Source organism: Rhinopithecus bieti, unplaced genomic scaffold (assembly GCF_001698545.2).
Source record: "Rhinopithecus bieti isolate Rb0 unplaced genomic scaffold, ASM169854v2 scaffold_27006, whole genome shotgun sequence".
NCBI lineage: Eukaryota > Metazoa > Chordata > Mammalia > Primates > Cercopithecidae > Rhinopithecus > Rhinopithecus bieti.
Window position 1 is genome coordinate 4,021,705 of NW_016813373.1, and position 17,854 is coordinate 4,039,558.

Below are 17,854 nucleotides of genomic sequence, written 5' to 3' on the forward strand. Positions count from 1 at the left end.
GCCATTCTCCTGCCTCAGCCTCCCACGTAGCTGGGACTACAGGCGCCCACCACCTCGCCCGGCTAGTTTTTTGTATTTTTTAGTAGAGATGGGGTTTTACTGCGTTAGCCAGGATGGTCTCGATCTCCTGACCTCGTGATCTGCCCGTCTCGGCCTCCCAAAGTGCTGGGATTATAGGCTTGAGCCACCGCGCCCGGCCGGTTTATCATACATTCTTATATAGAATTAAACTTAAAAGACAGGATGGCCCCCAAATTAGCTCTAATTCCCCTTTCCCTAAATAACTAGTGATAATCTTTTTAGCAGTACTACTAACAAAATAGTTCCAGCATAGTTCTGACTTCTTTTCTGGGTGTTGCTTACTAGCTGCTTTATCAAGGCTGGTTGACACTCCAACCATACTTTACAATTTCTGTGCTCACATAATCATATACAAATATAAACGTATATATGTTTAAGATTGATACTTACGTTTCTTTTGAGGGTGGGACTTTTTGTTTTATCCAAATGGAATATTATAACACCTTCCGTATATATTGCTGTTTTCATTAGTAGTTGACCATGGAAATACTTCTAAGTTACCTGGTATATATCTAATATACTCATTTCAATGGTTACATAATATTTCATGGTATGTACCATAATTTATTCATCATCTCTTTTAATTCTAAGTTTTTGTTACTAATATTGCAATGAATATCCTTCTACATTTATCCATGCCTGTTGATTCTTTTACTTCTTCGTCTTTTTTTTTGTTAAGAAACAGAGTCTCACTCTGTTGCCCAGGCTGGAGTACAGTGGCACAATTGTGGCACTGCAGACTCAAGTTTCTGGACTCAAGCAACCCTATCACCTGAGCCTCTCTAGCAGTTGGGACTACAGGCACAGGCCACTTCGCCTGGTGAATTTTTTTACTTTTTATAGAGACAGGGTCTTACTGTGTTGCTCAGGCTGGTCTTGAACTTGTGGCCGCAAGTGATCTTCCTGCCTCAGCCTTGCAAAGTGCTCAGATTACAGGTATGAGCCACTGTGTCCAACCTCAATTCTTTTACTTCTAAGGCACTCCTAGCAGAGGAACTGAGTGGTGGACGGATATGTGTATTTTTTATTTTAAAAGATGTTGTCAGATCTTTTCCCAAAAATGCTATAATAATTCACATAATTCACTTAGGAAGCCCTTTAACTTGAAAAGTTCTCATTTTCTGTCCTTTGATTTTATTCTTTTCATGATGAGTCATCTTGTTGAACTTATTCCCTCAAATTGTGTCATTTTTATCATTATTATAACTGATATGTTTGTTTCCATTTATCTGAAGTAGAAAACGGCTATGATTTCTGAATTATCTTGTATCCCACCACCATTCTGAATTCTCTTAACTCAGATTTTTCTAAGCCATCGGCAGAAAAAGAGATATTATCTTGTATTTTCCAATATTCATACAAATTATTTTATTTTCTTGTTTTACTATGTACTATACCTTCCAAAATATGTGTAAAATAAAAGGAAAACTTATTAAAACATCGTTCAAGAAGCAAAATGGACTCCCAGGGCCAGAGTACTCAGTATACAACAGATGCATAATAAATGTTTGTTGAACTAAACTGTGTCATATAGATCTCTACTGCCTATAAAGCTATATGGTGTTTTATTAAATACATTAGAAATGAGGGCATTAAACCCCTCACATTTTAAACTGAAAATATTTGATTATATTCATGATAAAATGCCAAAACTGGTAATAAATGTTGAATTTCATATATATTACTTCTTTGCCAGCACAAAAATACTAACCTTCAAATTCAACTGAGACTTTCCAGTGTAAATTCTGGAGGTGACGACGAAGCTTATGGCTATTACAAGCTCTGAATTTTTCCTTAGGGCATAATGGACAAGCCTGTCTGTTGCCTTAAAAAGAAAAAAGAATCAGTAAACCACAGAATATTCTAGTTATTAATGCCTGGATTCAGCTACAAAGAGGTTAATGGGGTCTCCCCCTCTTACTTCTTAAAGTCTTTGTTAACTTTAGGGAGAAGTCATTACTCTTGACCCAGGAGACAGTTCACAGTAATTGTTGTAGCACATGATCAGTGGTTGTTTTTTCACCCTAAAATTTTCCTCTCTGTGGCTAGCTGATGTGTTTGTTGTTACTGGGAACAAAGAGGTTGAAGAAGTGATAAACTGTATGATATCCTTCTGGCCAAATTTTCTGCCACTGAGAGCATCACTCTGTATTTTGGACAGCTGAAAGGACGGCAGTTATACTCCCAAAAGGACAGGAATTGGACAAAGAGCAAAAGTATCTGCTGTGGTATTCCTCTACTAAACTGGCAGCAACAAAAACAGTTAATATGTGGAGTTAGAAAAATGGAAGAAGGAAGTGGAAGGAATAGATGGGATCTGATATAACTGCTGTTCTGAGACTGGGCGCATAGTTAGTCACTGTATCCATTACTGAATTTACAAGTTCTTCCTTGTTTATTAACATATTTTCAAAATGATTATGTATCATCAAAATGTCTTAATTAGAAATATAATGTATCTCAAATAAAAACTTTGATAGTATAGATGAAAGAATTAAATTTCAAATTCAGGTTTAAAACAATAAAATATACAGCAAGAATCAATATAAACACATTTAGTAATCTTTTCTTATCATACCTGTCAGCTCATATTAATAATTTTAACCCAACAAATATCTTTCACATATAGTGTAATACAGTATATGTACAATTTTATTTTACACTGCCTACTTCAGAAAAACCAAGTAGTCAGTGATCTTGAGGATGCAAACCAAGCACTGAGGAGAGTAGAGCAGAAAGAGAGCAGTGTGGGGCACTGATAACGCGGGACTCTCACATGAGCCCTAAATTGCCTATCTTGGGACTTCATTTACCTGGCAGGATATTAACCTTTCAAGACACTGTTTTTTGGGGCGTCTGTTACTTGTAGCCAAATGCAATTCCTAACTTGCTGAATAGATAGCCCTTAGACATCTGTGAAACTGTAATTGTCTTGAGGAGTTGTAAAATAACTTATTTCCATAGCAACTTTGCACATAAGCGGCTATTTCCTAAATAAAAAACTGTATTTTACCATTGTCCTAGTTCAGTAAGAATAAACAAGTCTACTCTTACCACACTTATTTTCGTGAATGCAAAGATGATAAATTATTAGAAATTAAGAAAAAAAAAAAAACTCAAACATGGAAATACCTGCATCAAGATTATCTGAGTCCAATGAGCTGGCAGAGTCAAAATTTCCTTCAGTTACAAAAGCTAACTTCTCTAGATCAGGAAGCTGCCTTTGAATTGAGATGTGTCTCTCTGAAAAAAAAAAAAAGAGAAGATTATGCTTTAACAGTTTGTATTCTAGTTCCATTTTTATTGATCACGTCATATAGAAGTTTATTTCCTATAACACAGTGTTATGGACCTAGATGGGGAATACTGCCACAACTTGGTTTATAAAATAACAAGTGTGCTTCAGAATGAAAAGTTGGGGGGAACCCCACTGTATAAATTTAGTTTGAAAATTTTATCTACTTAGTCAAAATAATTCTATGAAAAATGTTTCTCTCCTATACAAAATACTGAAGAAGGAAACGTAAGCCATGTTTTCTATCTTCAAAGAACTTTCAATCAGGTGGGAAAAGGCAATATGTCAACTTCTATCATATGAGATAGGATGAAATGAACACTAGATGTCATATGATGCAGGCATACAGAAGAAGGAAGAATTAATTTTAACAAGTAACTCTGAGAATGTCTTTATTGAAGTGCCACTTGACTGAGACTTCAGGTATGAATAGAATTTCAGTAAGTAGAGATTTGCTAACTGGCCTCATAAACTGAAGTAACCTCATGAACAAATGCATGTGGTATAAAACATACAACCATGCCACCCCACCCTTGGTTGGAATGTGGTATATTTGGGGGGATAGAGTCAGTAGAAATATGTGCAGCCAAAGATGCAGTACAGACCAAGGAAAGCATAAATTCCATGCAAGTTAGTTTGAAGTTTATTCTTCAGGTAACTGTAAGTCTCTGCAGGTTTTTGAGGAAGTGAATTATACAATCTGAATGAATTTCAGGAGGTTATCTCACCAGTAACACCAAAGATCAGTCACAGAGAAAATTAGCAATGGGAAGAAACAGAATAAAAGGTTAAAAAAAAAAAAAAAAAAAAAAAAAAAAAAAAAAAAAAAAAGCAACAGAACTTGGGATATGAGAAGTAAAGGTAAAGGATAAAATCAAAGATGATTCTAAGATTTTGAGTTTATGTGGTTGAGAATAATGGTGCTATTAAGCAAACAAGATAGAAGAAACTCTTTTGGCAGAAAGGAAGAGGAAAAGAGAAAGGAAAATGTAGTTTTTGACATAGTGTGTTTGATGTACTACTGGAACAGTATTCCAGTAATAATGTACAATAGGCAGCTGACGATTTGTTTTTGGAGCTCAGGAGGGATTCTGGAGATACAAATCGTAAGTAACCCGTTAGGTGAAACTATGAGAATAAGAAAGCCTAAGAAAAAAAGTGTGAAAAATAGGAGAAAAAGCCACGACCCAATCTTATCCAGTTATGACTGATTTCAAACAACTAGGCTATATAAAATTAATTTTAAAACGTGATTTATATTTTAATTCTAATGCATTTCAGATTTCTCAATCATTACATATTTGTCCCACTAATGCATTTTCAGGTTTCTCAAGCATTACACACTCTTCAAATTAAAATGCTTGTAAATTTGGGAATAACATGCATAAGTCTAAAATATGTTTAACACGTTCTGATTGGGGTGGGTAGGGGATACATTTCTCAATGTTGCTGAACCCGCTACTGATTATTATAGATAAATAAAATCTGGTAGTGAGGTGTGAGAGATGTAGATATTTATAAGAAAAATTAAGTAGAAGGAATCAGGAAAGTAGATTCAGAAAGAATAAATGGTAAGAAGAGTCAAGATAACGCAGAAGCCAAGAGAGAAGAGTCTATAAACACAAAATGTTCAACAAAGTATCACAAACAGTTGTAGAGATCAAGAAAGCAAGTCTGGTGACCTTTAAGAAAGCAGGTTCAGTGAGGTGTTTCGGAGTAGAAACAGAATTGGAAGGGGAAAGGAAATACAGAAAATTAGGTTTTTCTTTTTTTGAGAAGTTTGATGGTATAAAAAAGGAAATGAATGAGACTGTAACTTGCTTTTTTTAAAGTATGGGGAACCTGAATATATGTGCATTCCAAGGGAAAGGAACAATTACAAAGTGGGGACTGAATATATATCAAGATTAGGAGAAACTGATAGGTAAAGAGCCCAAGGAGACAGGAGATGGTGGGATAAACCACAGGGCCCTCTAACATTATGTTATTAGGTTATACAATTTAAAACTTTGAGACTTTAAAATTCAATTCTTGATATTAGCATCATCTTGCCTACTTCTCTCTGAGCTTCACTATCAGTTCATTTGTTTACCCATTTGTATAATTTGTGTCCTTGTTCGCTTTCCCCACAAATAAGCAACAGGAAGACAAGGCTTATTTCTTGCTCATCTTTCTGATGGCCAAGTGCCTAATGCAGTAATTTGCAGATAGGCAGCACTAAAGTTTGTTAAACAAGAAGTTAAAAAAATCGTTAAGACTTTTTGGATGTAGTAGCACACTGTGTCAATAATTTTGGAATCCAATTCAGCACTATCAGACATTCCTGCTCAAATTTATTAAAGGGCAATTTTTCATATGATTATTATTTGGAGATAGTGTCTTGCTCTGTCACCCAGCCTCCATGGAATGTAGTGGCTCAATCATAGCTCAGTACAGCCTCAAATTCCTGGGCTCAAGCAATACTTCTGCCTCAGCCTCCTGAGTATCTGGGGGTATAGGCTTGTGCCTGGTTATTCACTTTATTTTTAAAGCAGCAACAAACAATATTGGTTAATTTTTTATATTAGATACTGGTCAAATGAGTTATAATGAGATATAATTTCTATAAACGGGTAAAACTTTTCATCTTTCATAAAATCTTTTGCTAGGTCAGACAGTAACATTCCAGAAATGAATCCGTGTGTACAAAGTAACCTATCTAACTTGTAACCATAAAGGCTTTCAGTTCCAGAGTTCAAAGATCTGAGTATGTGAAACAAGATAAACAGCAATCAATAAAGACGTGCCTATTGAAATTATTCTATTAAATAACACAAAATAAGAGAAAGGAGTTTAAGTTAGAAAACTAAAAATCCTGTGGTCCACTACCAAAGAAACTCTTGGAGATCTAAAAATTCATGGTATGCCTATAAACATCTCTGAAATCACCTTCTGGTTTAAGACAATACGTATCAGACAATCTATATGCAAAATACTCAATCTGCTTTTTGTAACACACTATTAATCCAGAAGCCAACAGGCAAACCTCTTGTTAAATTAGATGTCTCCAAGATGCGAGGAGGGTCTTTTACAACTTCTTCTATTACTTTTTCCTCAATTTTCAATTCTATTTCAGATAGGTTACCTTCATCTTCCCTAGTTATGACTGATTTCAAAGGACTAATTAGACCAACTAAAAATAATTTTTTAAAATGTGATTAATATATGTATTAGTTCTAATGCATTTCAGACTTCTCAATCATTACATATTTGTCCTACTAATGCATTTTCAGTTTCCCATACGGTATGCATTCCTCAAATTACATATTTGTAAATTTTGGAATACATAGGTAAGTCTTTACTATGTTTAATATATTTTTGATGGTGGGGAGGTGGAGAATGCATGCATTTCCTAAAGCTGCTGAACCACTTCTGACTAATGTAAACAAATACAACCTGGAAGTGAGGTAGGAGGCTACTTTAGAGACTAGAACCCCCTCAGCTCCCCATACCTCCCCTATCCCTACCCACTGTAGTTGAAGAAACAATTGGCCTTATTTTGTACCTACAAGCTCTGATCTTATGAGAAGGGGCTTACCTGAAGCATCCTGGCTTTTGTCTTTCCTGTGATTAGCTCTACTCTGAAATCTATAACAATTTGTATGTTGTTTCAAAACTGCAAAATAATCCTATCTATATCCAATGTTTTATAAATATTAAACTCAAAACTGGCCTAGAAGTGGGAAAAATAATGAATTAAAGATTATTTTAAATTCCAATTCAGAAAGCACATAAAGGTCAATTTATGACCACAAACTAAATGTTAAAAGAACTTACATTGTCTTTCTTAGACCTTACATTTTAAAATGTTAGAAGATCCTTAAGAAAGTGTTACTCATCAATCTTTTAAATTCCTATATGGTCCAATAAACCACCACTTAGAAAACATGCAGGCACATTGAGAAGCACAATAATATGGGCCATTAATTCTCAACAGTCTATTTCTGATGGAATGGAGTACAAAACTCAATTGGTATTTATGTATGGGTGAAAACGTCCATAAATTTAGTCGATTCTTTCCTAAACTACTACTCAGCCTCAAAATCTCTTCGGAAGCAAGCTGCCCATAGGGGGAAAAAAAACTGAAGTGAGAAAAACTCATCTCCTTGTGTATGTCGAAGCAGAAAAGCTAGTTGACAGTAATGGTTTATAAATGTTGGCAGCTAGGATCTACTACCGTAAACAGGTTTCCTCCGTTACTATGTCACATTTGAAAGAACTTACTTAACCACGGTAGACTGGACTGTGGGAAACTACCAAATTATGTGTAACTTCCTATTTTTGTACCTTAAAAAGATTCCCTTTTACGAAAAAGCCCTTAACCTCATTATTTCCTTCTATCTGCAGCATTCCTGCCCTCCGCATATCCCTCACCGTGACATCCTCAAGGCTTATGAAGATGCCGTCTCCCACTGTGTACCCTTGCTTTAGCCGCTACACGGGCCTCTCTTCCCTCCCCTCCATTTTCCTAAACCTGCCTTGCCCCATAAAAACCATCCCGGTGAAGAAGGGTCTCCCCTACTTCCCAGCAAGGCGCACTTTCTCTCTTCTGCGGCAGAAAGATCTGGGCCTCCTGCACTTACTGCTTTTAGCCTCCTCAGGGGCAGAGGCTAGGGACGGGGACAGGGCCGGAGCCTGGGCCAGGGCAGGGGCTGGGGCTGGAGCCGAGGCCGGAGTCGGAGCCGAGTCCAGAGCCGAATCCGGGGCCGGAGCTGGGACCCCAGCCGAGTCCCGGGCCGGGGTCGGGACCTGGACCTGGACCTGGGCCACCTCCACCTCCTCCTTCTCCAGGGGCAGCAGCTCCTCCTCCGCCATATTCTCCATAGTTACCGCCTCCGTGCCAGGCCCGCCCGGGGACCCGGAGCGGGGCTCACGGCGGGGTCAGAGAACTGACGTGAATGCCCACAGGGCTGGATCCAAGGAGTAGGGAAGCAAGTGGGGAGGGCGGGATGCGTGCAACAGACAAAAGATGAAGAACCAGTGACCAAATCCTGTTAGCAGAAAATAGAGCGCCAGAGGCAGCGACTCCAGATGCCGTCCGCTTCCCTTTCCCCGAGGCGTTACGACGCCACCACAAACTGCGCAGAAGCGTACTGGGGACGGCGTCCAATTGGGTAAGAGGGTTCAGTTTCTACGGTGCGTCTCCTTCCCACCGGCCAACCACCAGACCCAACAAAGACTACAGCACCCAGATTACACTGCGCAGCCTGGGGGCGGGGCCGGTGAGCAAGCCTTGCAGGAAGTAAATGCAAATCTAAGCAAAAGCTGCGGAGCGGTGGGTAGACAGTCTGGATCCGGGCGTAGAACTACGTTTCCCAGCGGGCATACGGTTGGTGGGGCGGGGTGTGTCGGGTGGGGGGTGGGGGTCCCTCTCCTTTGGCCTGGGGCTTCGGAGTCGGCACCGCAGCCAGCGCTGGTAAGGTAGTAACCTGGGTGGGGGGGTGCGTTGATGTTTTGCTGGGCAGGTTCCCGCTCGTCCCCCGCCCCAAGTATCCTGGCCGGTGGGCGGCCGGCCGGGCTGGGCACTCAGAAGTCACCCGGACCTGGGCGGGGCGACTCTGTGGGCGGATCCGGACGAGCCAGCTCCGTGGAGGGTGTGGTTCTGGTCCGGCTTGCCTCCGGGGCTGCCCCTTGCCCGGTGTTGGGGTCTGGTCGGTTCCTGCGGAGCCCGCGGGCCGCGGCGGTTTACTAGCAGCTGACGAGCTTGCCTGTCCTTCCCGCTGACTTGGAATTAGGGTCTGTTTTTCATTTCGCACCCTCATCTACACCGTGACCTGTACGCTGTTTTCCTTTGTTTTTATTTTTGCTTTAGTCTTCCTGTTGCCAATATCAGCAGTTCTGCGGTGTGGCCAGTGGATAGAAATTAGTTATTTTGCTCTATTTTGCCTTGTTTTCAGGCTTTTAGTAACCAGAGCTCTGAGTGGGTAGAGCTTCGGGGCATTTGATTTTGATGCGTCTCAGATCCCCAAAGCATATGCTAGTGAGTCCCCTGTCCCCCATACTTCTCTCTGCTTCACTCTTAGTGCCTACTTGACATTCGAGGGTGTCTCGTTCCTTTCTTCTGTCCCCCCGATAAATCCACTGGGACAGGAAAGAGAAAAACGTGAACTTTCTGGCTTCTCTGCTTGGGCTTGGTCCGAACCTTCTAGGCAGCAGGGCAGGAGAGGGAAGCCCAATTTAATTTAGTCTCAAGAACAAGACGCGCGCTTGCAGTTAGCTTTTCTTAGTTAATGAAGTTGATAAACGCCAGTCTTCTTGGTCTATTTGTTACCTACTTGTTTCAGAACCCCGGGGAAGAGAGAGCATCATTATTTGGCACTTGGAAGCACTAACTGGAAGTTAACTCCTCCCCCTGTAGTTTAAGAAGTATATATATGGAGGGGTGTGTGTGTGTGCGTTTAACCTCTCCCCAGTTTAGTGGGAACAGATTATCCCCTTGAAGCTTCTGTGAGTTATAGGCCTAAATCCCTTTTACTGATCTTCCCGCACAGCTTTTATCTAGTATTCCTGAATGTATAGTTGACTCATGGCTCAACAGTCAATTAAAAACGGGATAACACTGACTATAACTTACGGATATGCTAACTATATCTGTGCATCATCCAATAATTCTTGTTATCATTTCTTTCTTTCTTTTTTTTTTTTACTGTCGTTCATGATGATTTTTTATTTCTAAATGACTAGATGGTTAACTGAAAGCTGGATTCAGTATGTTAATGTCATTCGATACCAGCGGGAAACCAGATTAAAAGGGTTAGATTTTGGTATGTGGATTCTGTGGGAATTTTTGTTAAGAATTTCTAAGCATGGTCTCTGCTTGTAAGACATCCTGAAGAAGGAATCTTCAATGTTTGAAGAATTTTAAAAAAATGTTATTCATCTATTGCTGCTGCATAAGTTATACCAAAACATAGTAGCTTAAAACAACAATAAACATTTGTTACTCCACAGTTTCTGTGGGTCAGGAACTCAGAAACGACTTTCTGGGTTGATCTGGCTTTAGGTCTCATGAGGTTGCAGTGAAGGTGTATGCCAGGGTTGCTGTCATGTCACTTGATTAGGGGTGCAGGATCATCAGCTTCATAGGTAGTGCACTCATGTGCCTGGACGTTAGTTGGTTCTGGTTGTTGGCAAGAGGCCAGTAGTTCTTCTCTTGTGAGCCTTTCCATGGGCTGTTTGAGTGTCCTCATGACACTCTGGCTTTCCCTAGAGTGAGCAGTCCAAGACAGGACAAGGTAGAAGTGATGATGTCTTATATGATTTAGCCACATACTACTATGTAGCAATATCTTATTGGTTACACAGGTCACCCCTATTCATTGTGGTAGGGGATTACGTAAGTGTGTGATTACCAAGCATCAGGAATCATCAGGAGCCATCCAGCAGGAGACTGGCCAGCACAGGAAGTCTCCCCTCATTTAGTTTATGTTTTGATTTGCATAAAATCAGTAGGAGTTTCACACTAGTACAAATATAAAACATTTGTCTGAATAAGCATAAGTGTTTTTCTGGGATAGCCCACAATACTGTCATCCACTGACAGTATTTACTTGGTCCACAGCAGGGCTGGAAAAATGAGACTGGGATGGGAAGTGAACAGAGGAACTACAGTGAGTGAATTGGAAGTGGTTCAGAATGAAAGAGTTAATATTCCAAGGAAGAAGAATTCACTCATTTATTCACTCAGTAGGCATTTATGAGCACCTAAGTTTTTGGTACAGCATACTCAAGGAGCTCAGGGTCTAGTAGAAAGACAATCATACAAGCAAGTATATATGTAGACCTTACTGTGTACCAACCTATACAAGATGTATATATATATATTTATGTTTTTTAAATTTTGAGATGGAGTTTTGCACTTGTCACCCAGGCTGGAGTGCAGTGGTGATCTCAAGCGATTCACCTCCCTCAGCCTCTGATTATAGGCATCCACCACCACACCTGGCTAATTTTGTATTTTTAGTAAAGACAAGGTTTCATGATGTTGGCCATGCTGGTGTTGAACTCCTGACCTCAGGTGATCTGCCTGTCTTGGCCTCCCAAAGTGTTGGGATTACAGTGAGCCAAGGTGCCCGGCCACAAGATATATTTTACATCCATTGTTTGAGTACCTCAAAAACCCCGTAGAATGGGTTATCTATTTTATGAGTAATGACACCAAGGCTCAAAAAAGTGTGTGATTTGCCAAAGTCTTGTGCAATGAATGACTGAAGGTGTTTCAGGAAAATGAAACGTATGACTAATTGGCTTTGAAATGTAGGTGGTGCAGAATACAGCGGTCCTGGAGTCAGTTGAAAATGGTGATCTGATGCTTATGTGAGAAGTCAGGGATCAAGGCATGGTTTGAGACTCCTTCCTGGAAAGGTGATAGATGAAGCTGAAGGAGAGGAATGGGTAATTTTGAAGGAGAATGTAAGTGAAGAAAAGTGGAACAGTGAGAGAATCTTGTCATTTTAGGAATGGTTAAAAAATAGTAATCATAGTGCTGGAAGTGGTGGCTCACACCGGTAATCCCAGCACTTTGGGAGGTGGGCGGATCACAAGGTCAGGAGGTTGAGACCAGCCTGACCAACATGGTGAAACCTCGTCTCTACTAAAAATACAAAAATTAGCAGGGCATGGGGCACATGCCCGTAATCTCAGCTACTCAGGAGACTGAGGCAGGAGAATTGCTTGAACCCGGTAGGCAGAGGTTGCAGTGAGCCGAGATCATGCCACTGCACTTTAGCCTGGGCGACAGAGCGAGATTGCGTCTCAAAAAAAAAAAGTGATCATTTTGTAAAACTCCAATCTTTATGTAACGGAAAGAAGACAAATTTCTATTTTCTTTTTTATTGCAAAAAAAATACTGTATTTTTAATGTTTATGTTAGCTTTTCAGGATGTCCAGCAAAGAATCCTGTGGGAAAAAAGAGACGTCTCAGAGGAAGGATACCACCACTTCATCACCCAATTTTGGTGAAAAAGTAAGAATTTTGATTTACTGACCTAGAGATACATTTCTTTTTTAACAATTTATTTTGTTTAATGAAGAAAATACGCCTTACTACTATAATGATTTATGTAAATATTTTGTTCTGCCCGGCTGATCCAGGAAAAGTCATTTGCTTTTCCTGTTTTTTACTTGCATTGTTTTATTTATTCCTCACAACTGTATGAGGTGGGTACTATTATTTCCAATTACACAGATGAAGAAACTGAGGCTTAGAGAGTAGTTATATAGAGATAAGTAATTTGCTTAGGTATTCCTGACTTCAATTCTAAGCCCCCTCATTCTTAGCAATAACTCAACATTGAACCATTTTCCATGTTTTCTCCTTTTTCAGTTTCTTCACCGTTGGCTAGGATTGCATTCTCATCAGTCAGAACGGTCAGCGCTATGTGGCTGAGGCTAATAGTGGGGAAGACATACTTACCATGTCTTTAGTCTCTCAGAAACTACCTTAAGAAGTGTTTTGGGGCTGAGTGTGGTGAATCATACCTGTATGATTTCGGGAGGCGGAGGCAGGAGGACCACTTGAGCCCAGGAGTTTAAGACCAGCCTAGGCGACGGGGTGAGACCCTGTCTCTCAAAAAAAAAAAAAAAAAAATCAGACGGGATGGTGTGCACCTGTGTTCTCAGCTACTCAGGAAGCTGAGGTGGGAAGAGGATTGCTTGAGCCACAGAGACCAAGGCTGAAGTGAGCTATGTTCGTACCACTGCACTCCAGTCTGGCTGACAGAGTGAGATCCTGTCTCAAGAAAGAAAAAAAGTAGTAGTGTTTTGGTAGATGAAATTTAGGATATCTCATTAAATGAGCTGGGTATTGTCTCCAGGAAGCAAAAGTGCAAAACAAACAAAAAACCATGTAATCGGTTTTATTATATACTCTCTGAATGGTCTGGACAGTTGATCATCAGTATTAAAGAGTGTTGATGCTGTGTTACATCTGAGAGACTAATCTGGCAAAGGTGAATATTCACAAAAAAAGTGATTTCTGTGGTAGCAGGTTAGTTCATATGACTTTTTCATGACCTGGATGAAGTTCCAGATGGTGTACTTTTTGGTGTTTGTTCCTTGCTTACTTACTAACTTTCTGATTACTAATTTGGTCTCGTAGGTATAGCAGTAGTTGGAAAGGTAACCCTGAAGCATGGCCATACAGTACTCTGTGTAATTTATATACTTCCCATCTCCATTTGCCGTTATTAACTGGCATGCTGTTTGCAATTAACCCCTCATTCCCTCTTAAACCTACTCTAGTCAGACTTTTTCTATCACTCCTATAGCAGTGGTTTCTGTATTGCTAAATCCATCGGTCATTTCTTAGATCTCATCTGACTTGGCATATCAGCAGTGTTTGATGTAGCTGATGACACCTTCTCCTCGAAACACTTTCATGAAGCTTTTTGTTTTTCTCTGAGTCTGCTTGCTATGGAATTCACCTGGCTTTAGAGGTACCATATTCTCCTGCTTTTCCTCCTTATTGGTGACTGCTTCTCAGTGTCCTTTGCTAGTTCCTCCTCATCTTATTAAACTGTAATCTTTCAGGTACCCAGGCTTTGTTTTCCCAGTTTACTAAATTGTGATTCCATTCTTTGAGTTGCTTAGGCTGAAATCCTTGTGATTGTGCTCTACCTGCACCTATCAGCAAATTCTATGAGCTTTGTTTTTATAATAGGCATACCTTGGAGATATTTTGGGTTCAGTTCCAGACCAGTGCAGTAAAGCAAATATTGCAGTAAAGTGAGTCACATGAATTTTTTGTTTTCCCAGTACATATAAAAATTACATTTATACTGTACTGTAGTCTATTAAGTGTACAATGGCATTATGTCTAAAAAAAGTGCATATGTTAATTTAAAAATACTATAGGCTCAAGCAGGAGGATCCCTTGAGCCCAAGAGTTTGAAGCTCAAGGGATCCTCCTACCTGAGAATCGTGCCACTGCACATCACCCTGAGCAACAGAGCAAGAGCCCATCTCTAAAAGTAGTAATAATAAATTTAAAAAATACTTCATTGCTAAAAAAATGCTAATGATCATTTGAGTCTTCAGTGAGTTATAATCTTTGCTGCTAGAGGGACTTGCCTTGATGTTGATGGCTGCTGACTGATCAGAGTGGTGATTACTGAAGGATGGGGTGCTGTGGATGAAGTTTGCCACATTGACTCTCCTTTCATAAAAGATTTCTCTGTAGCATGCAATTTGGTTTGACAACATTTTACTCACAGCAGAACTTTCAAAATTGGAGTTAATCTCTCAAACCCTACCACTGCTTTATCAATTAAGTTTATGTAATATTATTCTAATCATTTGTTCTCATTTCAACAGTGTGCACAGCTTCTTCACCAGGAGTAGAAATCAATCTCGAGAAACCAGTTTCATTGCTCATTTATAAGAAGCAACTCCTAATCCATTAAAGCTTTTTTTTCAAACAGAGTCTTACTGTGTCGCGATCTTGGCCCACTGCAACCTCCGCCTCCTGGGTTCAGGCGATTCTCCTGCCTCAGCCTCCCAAGTAGATGGGACTACAGGCACCCACCACCATGCCTGGCTAACTTTTTTATATTTTTAGTAGAGATGGGGTTTCACTGTTTTGGCCAGGCTGGTCTTGAACTCCTGACCTTGTGATCCTCCCAACTCGGCCTCCCAAAGTGCTGAGATTACAGGCGTGAGCGTCCTCACCCGGCCCCCATTAAAGTTTTATCATGAGATAGTAGCAATTCAGGCACATTTTCAACCTCTCCTTCAAATTCTAGTTCTCTTGCAGTTATTTTCTCCGCTGAAGACTTAATCTGCTCAAAGTCATTCATGAGGTTTGGAATCGACTTTTCCAAACTCCTGTTAATGTTGCTATTTTGACCTACTGCCATGAATCTTGAGTGTTCTAAATGACATCTAGAATGGGGAATCCTTTCTAGAAGGTTTTCAATTTACTTTGTCTGGATCCATCAGAGGAATCACTGTCTATGGCAGCTATATAGCCTTACAAAATGTATTTTTTAAATAATAAGATGTGAAAGTTGAAGTTACTCCTTGATCTATATGGACTGCAGAATAGATGTTGCATTAGCAGGCATGAAAACAACATTCATCTCTTTGTACATCTCCGTCAGAGCTCTTGGGTGACCAGATGCATTACCAGTGAGCAGTAATATTTTGAAAGGAATCTTTTTTTTTTTTTTCCTGAACAGGAGATTTCAACAGTGAGCTTAAGGTATTCAGTAAATCATGCTGTAAATACATGTGCTGTCATCCAGGCTTTGTTGTTTCATTTCTAGAACACAGGCAGAGCAGATTTAACATCATTCTTAAGGTACCTAGGATTTTCTGAATGATGAGTATTGGCTTCAACTGAAAGTCACCAATTGCATTAGCCCCTAACCAGAGTCAGCCTGTCCGTTGAAGCCAGGCATTGACATCTCTCTAGCTATGAAAGTCCTAAATGGCATCATCTTTCAATATAAGACTGTTTGTCTATGTTGAAAATCTGTTTAGTGTAGCAACCACCTTCATCAATGATCTCAACTAGGTTTTCTTGATAACTTGCTGTAGCTTCTACATTAGCACTTGCTGTTTCACCTTGTACTTTTATGTTACAGAGATTACTTCATTCCTTAAACCTCAGGAACCAACCTCTGCTAGCTTTCAACTTTTCTTCCGAAGCTTCCTCACATCTGTCAGCCTTCATAGTGTTGAATAGAGTTAGGGCCTAGCTCTGGATTAGGCTTTGGTTAAAGGGAACATTGTGGCTGGTTTGATTTTCTATCCAAACCACTCAAAACTTGCCCAATATCAGTAATAGGGCTGTTTTGCTTTCTTATCGTTTATTTGTTCACTGGAGTAGTGCTTTTAATTTCCTTCAATAACTTTCCCTTTGCATTCATAACTTGTCTAATTGTTTGGCACAAGATTAGCCTTCAGCCTGCGTTGGCTTTTGACATACCTTCCTCAGTCAGCATAATCCGTTCTAGCTTTTGATTTAAAGTGAGAGACTTATACTTCTTCCTTTCACTTGAACACGTAGAGGTCATTGTTGGGTCGTTAATAGGCTTAATTTCAATATTCTTGTGTCTCTGGGACTAGGAGGCCTGAGGAGAGGGAGAGAGACTGGCAAATGGGTGATTGGTGAAACAGAACACACGCAACATTTATCAGTGAAGTTTGCCGTCTCGTATGGGCAGTTTGTGGCACCCCAAAGCAACTATAATAACATTAAAGATCGTTGAACACAGGTCCCATAGCAATATAACAACAATGAAAACATTTGAAATATTATGAGAATTACCAAAGTGTGACACAGAGACATGAAGTGAGCACATACTGTTGGAGAAATGGTGCTAATGGACTTGCCACAAACCTTCAATTTGTAAATAATGCAATTTTCTATGAAGTACAATAAAGCAAGGCACAATAAAACGAAGTATACTGGTGTTCAGAGTCTGACTGCCTCCTTTACTGTTATGTCTATGATCCAAGCACCTTGTTTTCCTAAATTATTATAATAGTTTCCAAAATGACCTCCCTGCTTCTGCATTTGCTTCTTTATAGTCTTCTCGACACACTAGCTGATGTGGTCCTATTAAAATATAAGTCCAATCATGTTATTCCTCTGCTAAAGACTTTCCACTGTTTTTCCACTTCATCCAGAATAAAAGCCAAAATCCTTACCAGGGTTGACAAAGCTGCCTCCTCTCCCCATCCGATCCCCCTGACACTCTCCTGACATAATTTGCTTTCTGCTCCATGGCCTCCTTGCTGCTGTTACAACAAGCCAGGCATGTTTCTGCCTCTGGGACTTTGCCCTTGCTGGCATTCCCTTTGAGTTGCAAAATTCTTTCCCTCAATATTCTTTTTTTTTTTTAATCTTTTTTTTATTATTATTATACTTTAAGTTCTAGGGTACATGTGCATAACGTGCAGGTTTGTTACATATGTATACTTGTGCCATGTTGGCGTGCTGCACCCATCAACTCGTCAGCACCCATCAATTCGTCATTTATATCAGGTATAACTCCCAATGCAATCCCTCCCCCCTCCCCACTCCCCATGATAGGCCCCGATGTGTGATGTTCCCCTTCTCGAGTCCAAGTGATGTCATTGTTTAGTTCCCACCTATGAGTGAGAGCATGCGGTGTTTGGTTTTCTGTTCTTGTGATAGTTTGCTAAGAATGATGGTTTCCAGCTGCAACCATATCCCTACAAAGGACGCAAACTCCTCCTTTTTTATGGCTGCATAATATTCCATGGTGTATATGTGCCACATTTTCTTAATCCAGTCTGTCACAGATGGACATTTGGGTTGATTCCAAGTCTTTGCTATTGTGAATAGTGCCGCAATAAACATACGTGTGCATGTGTCTTTATAGCAGCATGATTTATAATCCTTTGGGTATATACCCAGTAGTGGGATGGCTGGGTCATATGGTACATCTAGTTCTAGATCCTTGAGGAATT

The 17,854-nt window shown here is 40.0% G+C and overlaps 2 protein-coding genes across 4 annotated transcripts in view; one reads left to right on the forward strand and one right to left on the reverse strand.

Annotated features, from left to right (window-relative positions):
• TRMT1L (tRNA methyltransferase 1L) overlaps positions 1–9,046 on the reverse strand; it is a 43,717-nt gene extending 34,671 nt beyond the window's left edge. Inside the window, exons 1-3 of one of the 3 annotated variants that reach the window (XM_017848060.1) lie at positions 7,999–8,510; positions 3,214–3,324; positions 1,793–1,906 (exon numbers count right to left, since the gene is read on the reverse strand). In XM_017848060.1, the coding sequence (XP_017703549.1) occupies positions 1,793–1,906; positions 3,214–3,324; positions 7,999–8,239 (466 nt within the window). In that variant the 5' untranslated portion in view covers positions 8,240–8,510. Of the gene's footprint in view, positions 1–1,792; positions 1,907–3,213; positions 3,325–7,998; positions 8,638–8,958 lie in introns of those variants that run through there. The other 2 variants (XM_017848062.1, XM_017848061.1) reach the window with 2 other exon arrangements.
• Positions 9,047–9,098: 52 nt separating this feature from the next.
• Positions 9,099–17,854, forward strand: part of SWT1 (SWT1 RNA endoribonuclease homolog) — a 139,966-nt gene continuing 131,210 nt past the window's right edge. The window contains 2 exon segments of the mRNA XM_017848065.1: positions 9,099–9,191; positions 12,288–12,380. Of these exon segments, the coding sequence (XP_017703554.1) occupies positions 12,297–12,380 (84 nt within the window). The 5' untranslated portion in view covers positions 9,099–9,191; positions 12,288–12,296.